Genomic DNA, 19,642 nt, shown 5'->3' with positions numbered 1-19,642 from the left:
CTAAACAGGGAAAATATGAGTTTCAATAAAAGGATTATTAGTAGCATGCCATATATTAATTGACAGTTCTGTAGTATAATATACATTTGTTTTTCAGAAATCAGTTGCAGCAGCATAGTTTTTCAGCCTTCTGATTTGTAAAATAGCTAGTGGCTGTAGTTGACTATGAACTCAGTGTGCACAGTTCTACTATACCAGCGCTTCTCAAACTTTCATGTGGTCATGAATCATTGGAGGAATTCTTAAAATACAGAGTCCAGCTCAGTATGTGTGTGGTTTCGGCCCATATGCTACATTTCTAACAAACTCCAGGTGATGCTGATTCTACTAGTGTGTGAACTCCACTTATATGAAAATGGACTCTGTCACAAAGTGCTACACCAGCAAATAATGCAAATTTATATAACGGGAATACCATGTTCAGATCTGAGGAGTTCTATTCTCAGAGTTCTTTGTTATTTATGATGAATTTTTTTTAATGTTTTATACAGTTGTACTTTTAAAAATCTTGTTAATGTACAGACATTGGCACATTTGAAAGACAAACTACATCAACAGGTCTTTCCTATAATCTAGGAAAGTGGAATGTCAGAAGTCAACAAAGTGTGATAAACTTAAAGTGCTAAAACAGAAGGCACTTCACAAAATCTGTTCACTGAAACAGTTAAGATCCTAGTTTACATCCTTCATGATGAAATTTTAAGAAAAGTGGTCAACAAAGCCTTCCAGCAATAGAGTCATGGTACATGAAGCCTGTATGAGTATGGTAAGCTTCATTTTCAGAAGGCAATACCTAGGCAGGAGTTTGTAACTTGACTTCCAGTATTTGAAGGGGATAGTTTTAATTGTTGCAATGGTCAGAACATGGACCAATGCACAATTACAAACAATATTTTTAGTTCTAGGAAACAATTTTATGATCAATTTGTTAGGCAAACAAAAAGAAAATTTATAAAGTTTATTTTTGGGGGGGGTGGGATTGGACTTTGGAAAAACATCAAGATTATTTTTCTATTATATCAGGACACTATCCAGGAACTTAACCATGAGTTGCACATGATGAAACACCTGCTGACCTACTGAAACTTTGAGAGATCGTCAAAAAGTAATTTGGATATTTTCATTTACATTTCTTTATTCAAACTTTGCCTAGCAGTTACTGGCTGTGAGGTGTTAGACTGGCTATTTAGGTGATTGGTGAATTTGCTGCTCTGGAATGACTGTGGGGCTTAGGGCTGTCTGTGAAACTTGAGGGGAAGAGGCACTGGGCTAAAAAGTTGAAGCAAAGTTGAAGCCATTCTTTGTGAAAGTATTTACCTTTAAGCCTCTTGTAGGTAACTGTAATTGTAGCTGGAACGGCAGGGCAATGTCCTGGCACATTACTGGCTATGCCTCCCTCATCTAACCTGTTGGAAATAACAATGGTCTGTGGGTGGTGGGAGAGGGTTTCAGCACCTGTATTAATTCCAGGATTTGACTCAGTACCTGCAGTATAGTCTTCGAAACATAGATTTGGAGAAATAACTTTGATAGAGTGTAAGCCTGAAAAATGAAGCTTGTTTTAGAAAGAGCATAAGTTTTGTTTATTCACTGGTTAATTTTAAAAATAGATGCATGCATGGATATGCTAAGTAGTCTAACCTCTCCCCTGAAGAGAAGCAAATAGGAACCTCATGATTTTCTTCAAATCCACTTACCTGTGATGTTAAAACAATTATTCAGTCATGCCACATTCCCACCATCTCATTCAATATCCACTGCAAAAATTAAGATTAAAAACTTTCCACAAAAGTAATCATTACAAAGTATTAAGTATCTTTGGATAAAATACAATTTAAAAACAAATCATTATGATTTATGACCATGCCAGTTGAAACTATAAGGCTTAAGTATTTTTTAACAACAATTTGTATACATTATTGCACAATGATGACACAGTATAGTGTCAGGAGAGATAAGCCTTATGTAATACAGTAAGATTTTGATTTCACAAATGATTCACATAAGCCTGCTAAAGATAGGATAGTAATCAAAACTCATTGGTCAAATTGTTGTGTTTTCCAAAAGACTTCTAAGGATATTCAACATGCAAATGGTACAGTTCAGCCTTTCATTTCATACCTTTGTCTCTAAGTCAGTCCTTCTCAGTGGGGAATGACAATAGTCCCTCAGGCTTCAGGGTTTTGATAAACTAAGCTGGAAGAAGCAAACACAAGTACCTCCCTGAGACTTCAGCTCAAACGCTGGCAAATCAAGTTTTCAGATCAGAGCTTTAGGAGTGAAAACAAAGCAAGCTCCAGTCAATGAATTATTCATGTAATTCCTCTTCTCCTTGTAATAGATTTCCTTCCTGATATATATGACATGTAGTTGCAACTGTGAATGCTCATTCCAAATCATGAATGCCAGTCTGGATATTTGAAAGATAATCACCCCAGAAGGCACACAATTATCTTTTAAAAAATTAGCATCTGAATTAAAAGATATTTATCTTATTCCTTGTTCAAGTTAAATATGGAACAATAAGACTATATCTTATCTTCCAGATTTTGGAGGGAATTGTTTTCAAAATTTGTCTATTGCTTATTATTAAATATATAGATACTTTAGTTATGTCAGGAACTAGGTGACTTCATACAAAAGATATTTTACATACATCTCTATCTGGATGTCACCGAATCTGTAAGTCCAGTGGGTACATTTTTTAATAACTGTGTTAGAACTGATAGTTATTTTTTCTAGCTTCTCTTTTGGATTTATTGGGCTGACTCATGCATTTGATTTATTTCAGAAGTCTCACTTAAGGGAGTAACAATAACCTCTTTGAATATGGTTAAATTTTATACCTCTTAATAAAATACCGACTTGAATTCATGAATTAAAAACCATTACAAAATTGACAGTAATTTAATTTTTTCCTAAATAGATGAATACTGCTTTTACAGAATTATTTTAAAATTTGCATATCAAATTATTGTCCTGCCTTTCTGAGTCTATGGAAGACCTTACCTACAACACGAGAGTGAGATCTCAGCTCTCTTGAAAAATTAACGACTATATCCACACCACACCCGTGCCCCCATCAGTAGCATTGATCCCTTTATAAGAAAATTTATAACAAGATTTAAATACAGAAGACAAAAATTATCTTAGAGCCATACATTATTTTAATTTTAAATTTGAAAATAAAAAGTTTATTTCAGTAGTAAAATTTAAAGATTTAAGCAAAAATGAAATTACTGTATAGAATCATAACAATTCATCATAGCCACATATTCTTTAATATCAGCATAATAATAACAGTGAAGGGGAACTGTATCACAGAAACTAAATTCCAACAAATAGCGCCTCCAATGGAAAGGTGGTATTTCAAGTTATAAACTTCAGGAGATTAGAGTTTAGGAATGACAGAGTGTGTGATTCCTAGGATAATTACCATTTCAACCTCTCTTTCCAAGTACAGTTCTGAAATGAAATTCTAAGCATCCACACAACAGTGACTAACTTTGATAAGAAGCAGTCAGAGGAGGTAGCATTAACTCTCCTTAACGATGAGTAAATGGGTAAGGGAAAATGGTTTCTGGGGAGAGTCAGATGAATCATGAAAATTGAAAAGTTGGGACTGAAGTCTTCAGATGAAAGTGTAGCCTCAAGGTCTTCCTCTGAGTTATGAATGAGATCTGAAACCTATTTTATCTGTCTTCTTCCCCCACTCTATGAAGAATGGATACATACTTTCATCACAGAGCTGAATAGAATTCTTTCATCAACAGTTGCCCATTCCTCCAAATGATCTCAACTTCTTTCTTCCAAAAGAAACAGAAAATTAAACAGAATATGATTTCTAATCCTCAAACTGTGGTTTTGTTCAGTGAATGAGTTTTAGAAAAGTAAAAATGAACTAAAGAATTTACTCTTCCCACATCAGAGTAAATAGTAATCTCGACACAAACCACACATTAGGTAAATTACCAGAAAAAAAAAAAATGGAAAGGCATGAGAATTATGTAAATAACTTCATGTAAAAAACAAAGAAAGCAGGCAAGAAAAAAAGCAAGGGAGGAAAGAAGAGCTGTGGAAGGAAGGAGAGAATGACAGACTGGGCGAGAAAGAAAGTTGGCAAAGAAAAATAATCTAAAGAACATACGAAAATTTTCTGAAGTATTTCACATTATAAAAGAGTTTATTAGAATGTTAACATGAAACACTTTTATCAAATGTTTTATCCTAGCTAAATGTTTATTAAACTAAGCATGACATAAGAAAAATGAGGATGGTTGTTGATAAGGGAAATTGTCAGAGTTTATTGCCTCTTTTTCTTACCAGCAAATCAATACTCAGTGAAATAAAAGAAAGCTTAGAAAACAGTTTCATGCTTTTAATGTTTTCAACATTGTTTTACAGCTGTAGTGAGATTGTTTACAGAGGCTCTATCTTGTCTTGCTGAAACATTTTCTGTTTTTCTGTTCCATTTCAAATTTTTGTCCATAAACTTCAACTTAAGTTATATGTAGTAGTTTCACTGAAAAGATCACATAAATGGTATCACCTCCTTTGAGATAAAGTCATGCTCACCAATTAGTTATCCATTGCTAAATAATACTGCCTAACAAATACCCACAAAGTCAAGGTGGCTTCCAACAAGGAAAGTTCTTTCTCATTCCAGTCTTTGAGGGTTGAATCCTGACTCCTGGCCTCAGCAGGTCTGGGCACCATGGCCTCTATGGTGTTCACATCTGCACTGGACTCCTCTGGGACCAGGAAGCATTCTAGAACACTCTCTTCTCAAGCTGACGGCGGTAGTCCAAGGGCAAACCCATCTGCACAAGCACATTTAATAGCTCAAACCATATCCCTGGCATTTTTATACTGCTGTTTGAACAAGACACATGGCAAACCAAATTTGAGGGGAAATATATACCAATTACCACGTAGCAACGACAAAGATGTAAATGTCAAATATTACTACATACGACAAAACTGAAACAAATAGTTCCATCTATAACACTGCCCATTCATCTCTCTTATACCTATCTGCATAGACAGCAAATGGAAATCATGTGCTCTAGATTTTTATTCTTTGTGGGGTTTTTTGGGGGGGAGGCAATGGGGTTTTATTTCTTAAATACTGAATTATACACACACCTATAAATATTTCAAGTTTTATCAAGATAAATTCAAATACCAAAATATCCCATTTTAGGTGTGTAATTTAGTATTTTTTTAGTATAGTCACACAAATATTAATAATTCTAGATTATTTTCATCACTCTACTGTACCCATTAATAGTCATTGCCCATTTAGGCTCTTCCCCCAGTACTTGGTAAACACTAATATACTTTCTTCCTCTATGGATTAACCTATACTGAACATTTCACATAGACAAAGTTAAATATATATGGCCAGTTGTGAATGACTACTACCTCTCATGTATTCATATTTCATTCATGCTATAGTGAATATCAGTACTTCATTCCCTTTTATTGATTAATATTCCCTAATACTAATATAACACCTTTTGTTTATCCATTTATCGTTGGACATTTGAGTGATTTCTATTTTTTGTCTGTTATGAAGATTTTGCCATGAACTCTGATGTACAGGATTTCCAGTTCTTTTGAATACATACTTAGGAGTAAAATTAGTGATCCATGTGTTAACTATTTAATATTTTGAAGAACTGCATAACTGATTTCCACAATGATCATATTTACAATCCCCTGCCAGCAACATTTAAGGATTTGTTTCTCTACATCATCACCAACATTTGTTAATATTTTGTCTTTTTGATTCTAGCTATTCTAGTCCAGTGGGTGTCAAGTAGTAACTCATTGTGATATTATTTTGCATTTCCCTAATGACTTCCAGTGTTGGTTATCATTTAATGTGCTTAATCATCATTTCTAATTGAGTTGATTATTGTTGAGTTGTAAGAGTTGCTTACATATTGTTCATACAAGATCCTCATCATATATGTGATTTGTAATTATTTTCTCACATTATGTGGGTTATTTTTTTATTTCATGGTGTCTTTTGAGTAATAAAATTTTTAATTTTGATGTTGTCCACTTCATTTTCTTTTGTTACTTGTGCTTTTGGTATCATCATATCTGAGCATGGACTAAGAATTTCCTCTGATATTTCTTTTTTTTTTTTTATAAAGATTTATTTATTTATTTATTATTTATACAAGCACTGGGTACAGTCAGAAGCGCGGGAGGGTGAGAGAATTCACCAGAGCCAGAGCGGGGAGCAGAGCAGGCAGAAGGACCGAAGGACACTGCTGAGGGGAGCAGCGGGCGGCAGGAGAGGTCTGCGCGCCATGTGGGACCCTCCTCAGGTGGCCGGGGAGCAGCTGGGGATCGAACCGGCGCTACCGAGGCTGCGGGCAGCTTCGCAACCCGGCGCTCAACCGCTGCGCCACCGGGGAGGCCCCTCCTCTGATATTTCTTTGTAAGAATATTATAGCTTTATCTCTTGCATTTAGGTCATTCATTTGAGTTAATTTTTCTTGGTGGTATGAAATAAAGATCCAAATTCATTTTTTTTCATGTTGATATCCAGTTGTCTTAGCACCATTTGGTGAAAATAGTCTTCATCATTGAATTGTTGCACCTTTTCCAAAATCAGTAAACCATCAATATAAGGGTTTATTTCTAGAGTCTCAATTCTATTCCATTTTTTGGTATGTTTAAGCTTATTAAGTCTTCCCACACTGTATCTATAGCTTTGTTGCATGTTTTAAAATCATAACTGTGAGTTCTCCAACTCTGTAGTTTGTCTTTGAGATTTTTTTGCTATTTGGGGACCCTTGAATTTCCATGCAAATTTTAGATTCAGATTTCCAATTTCTGTAAAAAAAAAAAAAAAGCCAGCCGATATTGTATATATAATTTTTAAAATGATAGTTATTAATCTTGTTGTATTTCCTACCAAAATACTAATTATCATTCTTCCATTTTATATGGATTTATACAGTAACATGAATTTTTTTGTAATGGCTTAGCTTATGAAATGAATTGGACTTGGTGTAGGTGGCTGTGCACGTGCTCTTTGAGGCAGAGTACAAAAGAATGTAATTAACATTTTAATAGATGTAGTGGAAGTTACTGAAATAGATAATTGCAGGAACAGTATTACCAAAAAATTACTGCATGTCCTAGTGCAGCGATTTCTGGGAATACTGGTGTTTTCAGGAAACTGAGTATTCAGGTTTGGTGATGCAAAAGCAGTAAATGAGGAGACTATGAATCATCGTTTTCCTATATATGTCCAAATTTTAAAGACTTTTAAATTCTGACTTAAAAAATTAATCATACTATAGAATAAGAATCCATAATACATAAATGAATAAATAAATCTCTTAATGTTGCAAAGAAATGGCAGTTGAATAGGTTTGATAGGAAACATAGTTTCAAAGCACTGTTAAAGTGTATTGATAAAAATTTTTAACATTAATTTTTTTGTTTAGTTAAGAATGCTGAAGGCCAAATAAATTCCTCTATAAGGTAGGAATCCTGCATGCTATTGCTAGTTAGTGAATGGAAAGCAAGTAACACCTAAGTGCTTTATTCTTCTCACTCATAGATTTCCCTGTGCATTTTACTGGAAAAAAAAATTTAAAAATTCAATCCATTAATGGCAAGTGTGGTCATCATTTCTCAGAATTCTAGAAACATTGACTATATTGACCACAAATTGTTTTCTTTGATTTCTGTGATAAGGGTCTTTGTTCCTGAAAGATCATTTGCTTAGTTATTTTTTATAAAAGTGCAAGTCTGAATCCACATGAGGCATGCTTTCATGTCTATATTATTCACTCCTACATCTTATTTCCTTCCTCATCTAATAATTTGTCTATGTACTTTGAAAAGGTGCAAGTAACAAAGAAATGAGTAGCTGTACCATGAAAACATCCTCCATGAGTTCCTTATCCTCCATTTGCTCTTCCACTCCAGATGCATTTACTTATGCCTGCAATTGGGTTTGAGGAGTGACAAAAATCCAAAGCATATTTGATATCACTTATTGTAAAATAATATACTTAATGCCATAATACATTTTATATATAATATACTTTATATACTTACCTTCAAGATTTTGATATTGTACTTACCATAAATGCATTCAAAATTATAAATATCATATCCTAACATCCATAGGAAGGAGTAGGACAACTATTCATTTGCTTGACATTCTACTTTACCTTCACACTTTAAATGGTTTAAATTGGCAAGTCCATCAACTTTGCCTTTTCAGTCTCTCTTGCTATGTGTCTACCTCCCTATCTCTGTGGCTGCAGATCCAAGATCCTCATGTCTCACCCCTCTTTCTGGCTTTCCTGCCCTGCTTCTACTCTCACTCCCCTCCGATCCAGCTTCTATATAGTATCAGAAGAACCTTTTAGACAAATCTGATCATGTCACTCAGATGGGATTTTTACAAAGGATATTTATTATAATTTTTTGCATAGCATTTTAAATCCAATATAATCCCATTATTTCTGCTCATATTGCACCATCAAGCCTATTATACAGCTCTGGTGAGTACTTACTGTTTCCTGAAAATACCAATATTACTTCACATCTCTGTGCTGGCATATGTTGTGTTCTTTTTGGAGCACTGTTCCTGCTGCTATGCTTACCTGTATCAGTAACTTCCTCTCAGCTGCAGTGCCACTTCTCATGGAGCTTTTCTTCATTAGTTCCATAGTCTCTTAGTCCCTTTCCTTAGGTGCCATAAAGGAAATTATTTCTCCTCAGCTCCCAGGAATATTTCAATGTTAAGTGTTGTCATATTGTATTATAATTACCTATTATTATTTTGATTTGTCATTAAATTCCAAATGAACAAATGGGTAAGTTATGTCTTTAAAAATTCAGCATGGAATGTGACATCAGGAACCATAGAGTTTCTAAATTATTTCTGAAGTTGAAATTCCCAATCTGTAAAATGAAGGAGTTAGTAGGCAGAAGCAGGGTACTTTGGGTTTTAATCAGTTCAATCTGGTAATATTGTGACACCTGCCAACACGTAAAGTGAAACAATTACTTTCTATAAAGATAAAAGGGAAAGAAGGTATTCCATTTAACGGTTATAAGTACTGGAGTATAAGTTATAAGGACGGTTATAAGTACCTTCATGGAGGTCAGTCACCCTAAGATTCAGTAGCGTGTTTACTGTGCTAACGAGAAGTTGCTAAAGGACACACTCCAAAGAGCATTTCCAGTGCAGCACAGAATTAAACAGTGGACTCTAAAGGCCGGGATAAAAGTATGAAAAGGTCGGTCAATAAAATAGAACATGTATGTTCATTTAATATTTTTTTTCACATGGTTTGGCATAGGGTAGGATTTCCAGATCAACAACTACCCCAAAAAGGACCGCCAAGGAGGAGTCTGCAGACAACACAGTTTCTGGGTCTAGAACTCTCCCACAAGTTGAAAAGGAATAGTGGTGCTGAGATACCACCTCTGGACAGAGATCTCTGTCTGAAGATGAGGATCTGTTTTTCAACTGCCAAATCAGTTTATGCTCACTGCCTTAGAATTGTCATTGAAACTGAAAAGCATGAATGGAAAGGTAAAGGCTTGTGTTTTTTTCCCCATGTAATTTATTAATAAGCATTTCATAAAACACATACTACTTTCAAGTCAGTTGCAATTTAATCAGACAGAAATCAGTAACAAGGCCAGTGAGAAAAAGAAAACTATGGTTCAAAAGCATTGCAGTAAAAGCAGGAAAGTCTCATCAGAAATGTTCAATTGACGGGTCTTTTGAATTGACTTAGACAGGCTATTGCATACTGAAAATCAAAGTAACACGAAACTTTACCACTTTAATTTTCTTGAAATTCAAGAGAGAAATCTTCCACACAAAAACACACTTATACACACACACATACACACACACGCACACACACAATTTCTCTCCAAAATAGCTGCATTCTTTTATTTGGTGATTCAATACATTTTAAATTCAAATAGTCACCACATAACCTAGGCACAATATTAAGCGTTTTACAAGCAAAGTATTTTACTGATTTTCTTTTCAATTGCCAAAGAGTACAATAAGTGAATTGGTTAAAGGATATACTTCTGTACATAAAAATATCCATGTATTTATACACATGTATGGAACAGAGTTTAAAGATAAAACCAGAACATCACAATAAATAGGATGTGTACCTACAGGACAGCGGAACATGTTTCTCAGGAAACTGCCAAGTTTCTTATTTCAAGGAGATTTATGTTCTTCTGAGCTAGGCTCATATTTCCCAAAAGAAAGGTTGGGGACTAGTAATGCCGGCATCTGAATGTCTAATTTCATAGCTTTAATTTGCATCTCCAATAATAGAGGTGGAAGACATATTTATTTTTCAAAATGTCTTTGCAACTTACCAAATTCAATTAACTTCCCTTTCAATATTTTGAAATGCAGATTTCTCTAAGCTCTAGCACCATACGAGGATGAAATACATGTATTTTTGTCAGAGCAACAATATTTTATATCATCTTTGTTCCTCTGGCTATAACAATTTGTTTAGAAAAATTTAACAAGCTAAAAATAGTTGATCTAGGTTGTCATAAAAAAGCATATTAAATACCTTTGGTAAAAATAGATATATTTAACAAGATTAGAAAAGCAAACAGTTATAATGTCAAAAGGAGAATATAAAAATGTACACAATAAAACAAATAAACCAACTTGTAGATAAAGTGAAGATAAGGCCACTCTTCTTTTTCAGGTTTGTCTCTTCCAAACCATGAATGTAGTTCTCTTCTTCTAAATGGTAGAAATTTTAATTAAGAAATATGGAAAATCCAGTCTTTCTTTCAGCATGACATAAATTTAATTCATAGCAACACAGTTCCTTTTTAAAAACCATGATTGTAGAACATAGAATGCTCTGGTTTATGTATGTGAATATAAGGGGAAAAAATTCCAGATTTCTGTGATTTTAGGCCCAGCACATGGAGCTTTAGAGTTAAGCAAGAGAAAAGAATCAGGTGCCCATTTGCACAGTTTTTTCCTTTACTTACACGACCCTAAGCCATCTTGAGATAACTGAAATATGGAGCAGAGCTAGCTGAGTAAGGACACGGTGTCTCTGTTACTAGCTAGTGATCTACAACATTTAATCTTTTTTTTTCCACGATGGAAGACTTTTTCTCCTGTCCTTTGGGCCTCTTCTCAAAAGAGCTGTTGCACAACTCCTGATTCCGCTTGTGTCTCTTCTTTTAGAACATGCTGTAAATCCTGAAGATGAAAAGTCCCTGAAGCAAACAACTGAGATTATGGATGGAGAAAATGCGTAAGTTCTAGAACAGAATCAGCCACTGAGCTGGCGGCTCTGGGCAATGGCTGCCACAGATGCGGTTATCCTCCCGTGCTCCCTCTGCACACACAGTCACACTCCTCATGGTGCTCCAGGGCCACATCGGTGAGAGATTTATGCAATCCCCTGACACCAATCTTTGGTCTCAACTGAAGGACCTAAAAGGGAACAATGTAAACCACCTTTAAAATCCACCAATGTCAATTTCATAGACAAGAATTTTGGTTGTTTTCCTTGTGAAGATACCTGAGCACATCTTCCACCCCTCAAAAATATCATAAGTGATCAGCATTATTTCATGAAAGACAGGGCTACTTATTTCCAACAATTTGAAGGATGCTGCTTCAGAAAACATAACAATCCTTCAGGGAAAGGGTATGTAATCTGTTTACTCATCTGACAACACCAGAGAACATTTCACCGTGGAACCAACTACTATACAATTCTTTTTTCTGTTGGCTGTTGGTTTCTTTCACTCATTCATTTATTCACATATTGGACAAATATTTATACTTGAAGCAATGCATGTGAGTACGGCAATACCGGGAAAAGAAACACGATCACTCTACAGCTGAGTTTGCTCAATTATGCCACTCATTAATTTTCTTGGCTACTCTTCAAGTCCTCTATAAACTTGATGAGCTGGATTAGATGTACTTCATAGACTTCAGCCTCCGTCACAGCTAACTTTCTGCAGCTGCATCCTACTGTGTAGTCTGTGGAAGCATGGCAATACTAACCACAATACCTTCTTGACACAGTGATATTTGTAGTTTGGATATTTGAGATTTTTAATAAAAACATAGCAAAATGGACAGTGACACTAAGCACATCTCCTTTTAAAGTTGTGACAAAAGGACCGAGCTATGTATTCCATAATATTTGAAATATTTGATAAGAACTTATAATTCTTGTAAGAGAAATGATAAAGTTTCAGAAAGTTTTTTTGAATTAGGAACAAAGGACAGAGCACATAATGCTAGCGAGTTGTCTAGCTTCTCTGTTCTTTGGTTATGACACAGATAGATTCATAGAGCAATTACTAAAAGATACCATTCCTGGAAATTATTAATCCACAAAGGCATAAGTTAAGTCTTATGACTGTTGTACTTAAAAATTTAAAAAAAGAAAATCAAGAATGATTGTACCTCCTTTGGAGTATGTGGTCATATCAAAGGTTAATTAGCTAAAATTTTTTTGAATGCTTATAGGGTGCCAGGCACTATAATAATGTTTTTACATACTTTAACTCACAAGAATTCTATGAAGTAATTTACAACTATCGCCCCTATTTTACACATGAGTGAACAAATGCTTAAAGAGAAAAGTGACATAGTCTCTATTCATCCTGCTGCCAAATGTGAATTATTAAAGTCAGATTGGGAAATTATTGTGGAAAGACTCATCATATTACCATTAATTCATTCTTCTTTAGTAACTTTCTTACTATAGAGAGAAACTGCAAAGTCTTTTAAAATCTATGAGAAATGGTAAACTTTTAAAGCACATTACATTTCACAATTCTAAGATAAAAATTATAGCTCTAATGTGAAACTTAACCTCATGTCTATTGAATATTATTTTATGTGTCAGAATTGATAGTAGTTTTGAGCAAGTTAAGGTGGCATCAAAACTAATGCTGAAGATACTGGTATATTCCTTATCATACTTTTGTTATAAATCATTTTGGGAATCAATTTTGGAATGACATAAACTGTAATAATGGCATAGCCAATGCTTCCAATTCTAATTTCTACTTGTACATATTTTCCAAGTTAACAGGGGAAATTACTATGAAAGGTAGAGTTTATGGATGTTACCATATATAGTCCTAACAGTTAATCATGCCATGCTACAATCCTAAATCCTTCCTTCCTCAGGCAGGACAACCATGTCATATGCATTACAATTTATGAAAGTGCATATTTATATTACCTCACATGAATGTCTTTATTCACAGGAAAAAATTGTATTTTTTTATTAAGTAGATATTTATTCTGCTTGATTCTCTTATTGGAAAAATAAAAAGTAATGAAGTCATATTGAAATAAGGTCAGAAAGACAAATTTTTGCTTGGACTAATGCAAATGTTTTATAACAATTAAAAGTGACTCATAAAGACACACGAGGGACAGCTTCCTGAGATATGAATGCCACATGATGCTGAGGTTGCCATAAAATTGGGGAGAGTCCAACATTAATTCCACAGAATGAAGACATAAAGGGTGAAGAATCCATAAGAGGTTTAATCTCTTTGAAGTAATTGACTAATAGGAAGATTAATATCACCATGAACATGTCTTCTTGGGATTTATGTCCCCTTATGAAAAATAAGTATCGAGGATCTCCTTTCTCCAACATAGACCGTTATTTTTCTCCAAGTTTCTCTTTAAAATATTTTCCTTCATATTTTGAAAAATTGCTAAGTTTCACTGATTTTTTTTTCCCATTAGAACATTTTTCTTTTTAATATGACAAAAACTTCATTGACTACTGGGAGGAAGAGCTTTGTAGATCCTTAACTGTCTGAGTTTGTCAGTTAATAATCCTAATTAAAGAATATGAAAACATAAATTATTTTGTAAACCTTGCTTTTTTTTCATGACTGCTACATTGCCTTTGTTAAAAATAATATTTTCTGATCTATTCTTTTGTTATTTTTAAGACATAATATACCCAAAGGAACCCCAAAATAAAATGCTCTACCTACCTCATGATATTTTTTAGTAACTTTACTTGGAACACATTGACATTCATTGCAATTATGGAGACAGCAGGCACAGTTTCCACCACAGCGTTTAACCAGGAGACAGCCTGGCCAGAAAATTGTGTCAGTTCTCTTTAGTTCTTCCCTTATGGACACAGAGAAGTTACGAGGTGTACAGCTGTACAACTTCACCTCCTCTTTTAGAAGGTTCAGATCCACCACTGCAGGGCAAAAAGAAAGCAAAGAAAAATACATGTTCATTCATGCTTTGAGCCCGAATGTGTTTCATGACACTCTTTTTCATGAAGAAATCTAGCTATTTCATGAACAGACCCCTAACTTCCTTTCTTATTTTAACTAGGTTTCGGGCTATGCTGTTCGCAAGTTAAGACTTTCCATTTTATAGTAAACAAAGCTTCATTATGACTTAGTGACCAATAAAGGGATGCCATTGTGTAACATGAAGAACAGTGCCAACAAAACAGTTGAGAGCTATAAATAGGAAACTTTACAGAGAAAGAAGAGGGCTACACCTTTTAACCTTGGTAAAAAAGCAAACAAGGAGAGCATTGGAGAGAAGAAGAATAGAATATAAATGATGAATGTTTTTATTAAAAAAATAAATGCAATTTCTAAAAAGATGACAAACTCATGCAGCGGATGAAGAATGACTTCCAGAAATGCTGTATGATCTTACTGGCAGTAAGAATCAAAAACTATAAAAAAGGATGAATGGATTTTTGGAAACAGTTGAGTGGACCATGGGTAAAAAAAATGATATATTTTATAAAAGCAGGAGGAGGTGCTAGAAAGCAAAGTCTTGGTGCATTAAGTAATTTATGGTCTTTTGAAATTTAGATAACTAGACTCCTTTGGATTCCTGTTCTGCCCCTTCTGAAGGATGGAAGAAATGTGTAGTTGATGACCATTGTCTTTGTTCTTTAACAAGCTGTTTAACTATGCTGTGCTTTATTCTTTAAAAGAATACCTACTTGTGAAGACCAAACAAAATATCTTTTCATCAGATTGTTGCAGTAAATTCTCAAAGAACTATTGTTTTTAACTACAACATGATACTACCTCGAAAAAAATTATATCAAAATAATAGGTCATGTTTAATATAAATTTACACATAACATAGGAGTAGTAGTTAATTATTATTGTGACAAACATCTGTAGTATAATTTTTATTTCTGCTTTATAACTGCTTTTTCTCCCAAGAACTATCCAAATAAAAGCAACTCCAAGAAAATATAAGCATTTTGGATAGCATACCCAAACAGAGCTGATTTTTCTTCAAAATAAAAGTTGTATTAAAATGTTGACATTAACTAAAATATAACAAATTTGGTTAAACAGCTTTTCACTAATGTTGCTTGGAACATATTGATGTATGAAGTGAAAGAAAACATTGTCCAGTTAAAAATGCTTCAAATGTTAATAATTGCTATGTAATTTTTAAATATGATAGGTCAATTTTTTAATACTTTGTACATGATAAAGTAATTAAGAATAAAGCACTTATTTTCTTGACTATGTTATACTTGTATATGAGATCAAATTTTTCTAAAATTTTAAAGGAAGCCAATTTATATATATTCAATAACTATAGTAAAGTTATACACATGGAACTGTAAACAGTAAGCTGCAGGGTTGCCAAACCTTGTTCAAATATAAGGAAGAAAAAAGGAAATGCTAATTCATTCGCTTCATATCATTATCTTGGTTAAAATTTTTTTTTTTCCAACTCAATAGAAAATCATTATTTTTGAGTCTTTTAAGATTTCCTCTTCATCTGAAAAATGATCCTGAGAAAGAAAAGCTTTTAAATATTTAAAATGAAATGAGTTCATTCTTTTAAGTGATATGAAAGACCAATTTATCTCAACCAAAATTAATGAGATAATTAGGGTAAATGGTGTCACATATTTTACCTGATATCATTTTGCTGAGCTAACAGTATATATGCATATTGCTCCTTCTTTGTTAAAGTTAAACATGAATGTATTTAATCTTTTTTCTTGAAGTTAATATCTGGCAAGAAGGGAGAAAACTTAAAACACGCACACACACAAAAGCCAGTTGTCTAAATTTTGCTCATTTGAGATTTATACTTCTTTAGAATGTGAATAAAGCTCTTAGCTTTCAAAGGATATTCATCTACCTCAAATACTTTTAAACACGCTATTTCATGAAACTAGAAAATGAGACTGTATATGTTCACTTTAAAATGTTTACTTAACCACAATAAAAGGTTAGATAGATTTCCCAAGTGAACTAAGTTATGATACCTGCTCTAATGCAAAAATTTAAACACACTTTCAACTGAGCTTCCACTCGTTTATCATGTTTGACACAAAAGTCAAAAGCCCTTTCTAAGTACTAGTTAAGCCTGGCTTAGAAAACATGGTATTTTTCTTCTGCAGTAGCAGGTATGAATGAAAATCCTGAAAGGGAGGAAGAGAGGGAAAATAAGGAAACAGAAACATTATTGAGGTCTACACTCACCTACAAAAATAATGAAGGCTTTTAGATTTGGACGATCTTATTTGAAATTTAGGCACTATATCTCAGGATTCAAACTCACAAAAACTAATTAGAATAAGTCACGTAACTATATCTGGTGACACTATTTTTCCAAACACTGCAGAACTTAAGGCAAAATGACAGAGAGACAGAGACAGAAACAGAGAAAGAGAGACTGAGAGAGAAAACATGCAGGAGTGTGAGCGCATGCCCGGACACATAATCTTTTAGAACTTAATAATACTCCCATGAAACTTTCTCAGTGCAAACTATTGTACAGTAAAATACAGGCTTCACATTCTTTTTTTTCTCTTTTCAGAACTATCCTCTAAGACAATACATGCACTAATTAGTCTCTCAAAAGAAGAAAGATCTGAGCATGTTATTATTTCCATGCACATTTTCTTGCTCAGATTCATCAGTATTAACATTTTACTTAAAAGGACGTTACTAACTGAAAAAAAAAGTGTGCTCACATTTTACTTTGTTGGTTGTTCATTCTTTTAAGATATTCAGCCCAGGGATATTCTATTACTGTAATGCTATCTGAGGGTGGTCTTTCAAAGATGAATGTGGTAACACTGAGATATGTTTATTCTGTGGAAAATCTATTTTGATGTCTAATTAGAAGCTTTTAAACGTCTTACTCCCCGTTTCTTTGTAGAAAGACTCCTGGGAAGGGAGTTGGTTTTGTCTATATAGATGTTATCCCACACCTGCATTTTAGTTTATGTAAAGTTCCAAAAATATACACTGCTTTTCTCACACTTACTGTCTGCACAAAAAGTTAATAGTTTTGGCAAACTGCAAAAGGTTTCAATTTGGAAAGTGCTAAATGAATATTTGAAAGATCTGGTTCAGTGCTGGATGCTTTTAAATGTACACTAGCTGCAGGCCAAATCTTCCTGGAGCACCTGGTGGCTAAAGGCATGGCTGGAAGGGAAATTTTCAGGCTGGAATCCTAAAGTCAGCTGTCAAAAAACTAGAATTGAGTTTAAAATTTGCACTACTTCTTACAGATCAACATGATAAAAACTTAAAATTTGCAACAAAGGTTCTATTCCTGGCTCTTTCAGATATTCCTGGGTCTTCATTTTCCTGTTCTTAAGTGAGGGGGCTGGGGAGGGGGTGTTTCTCAATTATTCACCAAGATCAGATTTAAAACTATGTAACAGCTTTCAGCATCTGCACAAGATTTAGCTGCCCATGTTCTTGAACACAGGTTTTAAAGATCGCTGAAAGGAAACCATGTCTGCTGGCATAGCAAAATACCATGGTTGGCAAGTCTGAACATGACCTGCAGAGATTAAAGCTCCAGATCCAAAAGGCTGAACCTCTTACCAGGAAAGGGTAGGAATCAGGTTTCTTTCTGACATGATTTAGAACAAGTCTTGTGTAAACTGCCCCAGTGAATCACTCAAATTAAATAATGTTCTTTCTATATCAATTCTCTAGACTGTCATTCCATTCTTTAAAGTGACCTTGGGTAGATTTCAATGTTTCTGACAGACTGAAACAGAATTTTGAGTGTATTATAATTATCCAATTATTTCCATTACATTTTCATTTGTGCCTGAAATAGATGCTTTGCAATTCCAACGTTAACCAAGAACATGCGCTAACCTTAGAGTCAACTTGGTTAACAGCATTTTCAATTTCTTGACCATGTGGAATTAAGTTTAATTGTCAACCCTTTGACTCTTTACAGGGGATATGCTCATATGGTCAAAAGCTTTTATTTTAGAAGCTTCACCTGCTTGCTCAGCTCCACCCACAGTTGAGTGGGGCAGAGAAAATGGTACCTCCCCTTGTAATATATTGATAGATGTCTCTGTTACAGTATCCCTTTTAATTTTTCAAATCCACTGAGTTATAATGCATTCTCATTTACTATGTTAATATGCTCAATGTTATGAAAATTAAAAGATATAGCAGAGAAATGGGAAACATTCCAGCTTCTAAGAAAATTAGATGAGGTTCTAATCTGAAGAGAGAATTTACCTCTGGATTTTTTTCCAAAAACAAAAGCCTTGCCAAGAAGTTGCCAAGTTGGCCTATACAGATCTTCCAAGTCCAACTGCCATCGATCTGGTTCAAGATATCGAATAAGATCTTCCAATGTACTGAAGGCAGTGACAGCGTTATTAAGCAGGTCGAGGGGCAAAGCTGATGGGGGTAGCACTGATGGACTCACAGCTTCTGTGAATTGCTGAAAGTAAAACAAATCCTAGGTTAACTGTTAATATATGACAATGTATTCATTCTGGACTTATATGTATGAAGTTAGGTAGACTGAGGGTAAAATCACATGAGAAACAGATTTTTATTCAACACAAGTCATTACTTTGCCAAGATTTTGTGCAGATAAGCACAAACTCCTATGCAGTCAATGAGAAAAATATAAATTTTCATTTCCACAATGTGATAACTAGTGAATGTGGATATCTGTTTCTTAAAAAAGAAAAAAAGTCTCTATGGTTCAATTATAGATTTGCAGTGGAAACTATAAAAGTTTACCAAGTTTTTCTTGTTTTCCACTTTTCATTTGCTTAAATATGGTAACTCACTTGATAGATATGCAAAATGAGATGAATTATACATTTACTATAAAATAATTGGTCCTTAGAGATTTAAAACAAAATACAGGTGAAAAGTCTTTGACATTAGAGATCAGGTTAATCAAGACAGAAAACACCCAAAACATAAAAGATAAGTCTGATAAATTTGCCTACTTTTTTTTTTTTTTAAATAGGAGTAAAAGACAAAAACACTGGAAAAACATCTTGGCAAATTCACTGACTGTCACAAGATTAGTATCCAGAGTAAACACATAAAGACAAACAACTCAGTAGGAACCAGGCAATTCCAGACAGGAAGCTTGAATGCCAACAGACATAAAAACATGCTAGGTTTCTTTAATTACCAGAGAAAAGCAAGATAAATTGAGATATTATTTTTCACATACCAAAAAAAAAGATTCTATTTTACACACATGACATTGGCAGGCATTTAAAAGAAAGGCTTGCCAAGGATGTGAGTAAATTGGAATTTCTCTGCTGTGCCTGAGAAG

General features: G+C 34.1%; 1 protein-coding gene across 1 annotated transcript in view; it reads right to left on the bottom strand.

Moving 5' to 3' along the window:
- Positions 1-9,923: 9,923 nt before the first annotated feature.
- The window catches only part of PDGFC (platelet derived growth factor C), a 162,657-nt gene continuing 152,938 nt past the window's right edge, over positions 9,924-19,642 (bottom strand). Inside the window, exons 4-6 of the mRNA XM_037497085.2 lie at positions 18,574-18,781; positions 14,050-14,267; positions 9,924-11,497 (exon numbers count right to left, since the gene is read on the bottom strand). Of these exons, the coding sequence (XP_037352982.1) occupies positions 11,381-11,497; positions 14,050-14,267; positions 18,574-18,781 (543 nt within the window). The 3' untranslated portion in view covers positions 9,924-11,380. The remainder of the gene's footprint in view (positions 11,498-14,049; positions 14,268-18,573; positions 18,782-19,642) is intronic.

This window comes from Talpa occidentalis, unplaced genomic scaffold, assembly GCF_014898055.3.
Source record: "Talpa occidentalis isolate TD23 unplaced genomic scaffold, MPIMG_talOcc4v2.1 talOcc4.8, whole genome shotgun sequence".
NCBI classification, from domain to species: domain Eukaryota; kingdom Metazoa; phylum Chordata; class Mammalia; order Eulipotyphla; family Talpidae; genus Talpa; species Talpa occidentalis.
Note: the sequence above shows the minus strand (reverse complement) of the source record. Positions and strands in the feature narration are given on the sequence as shown.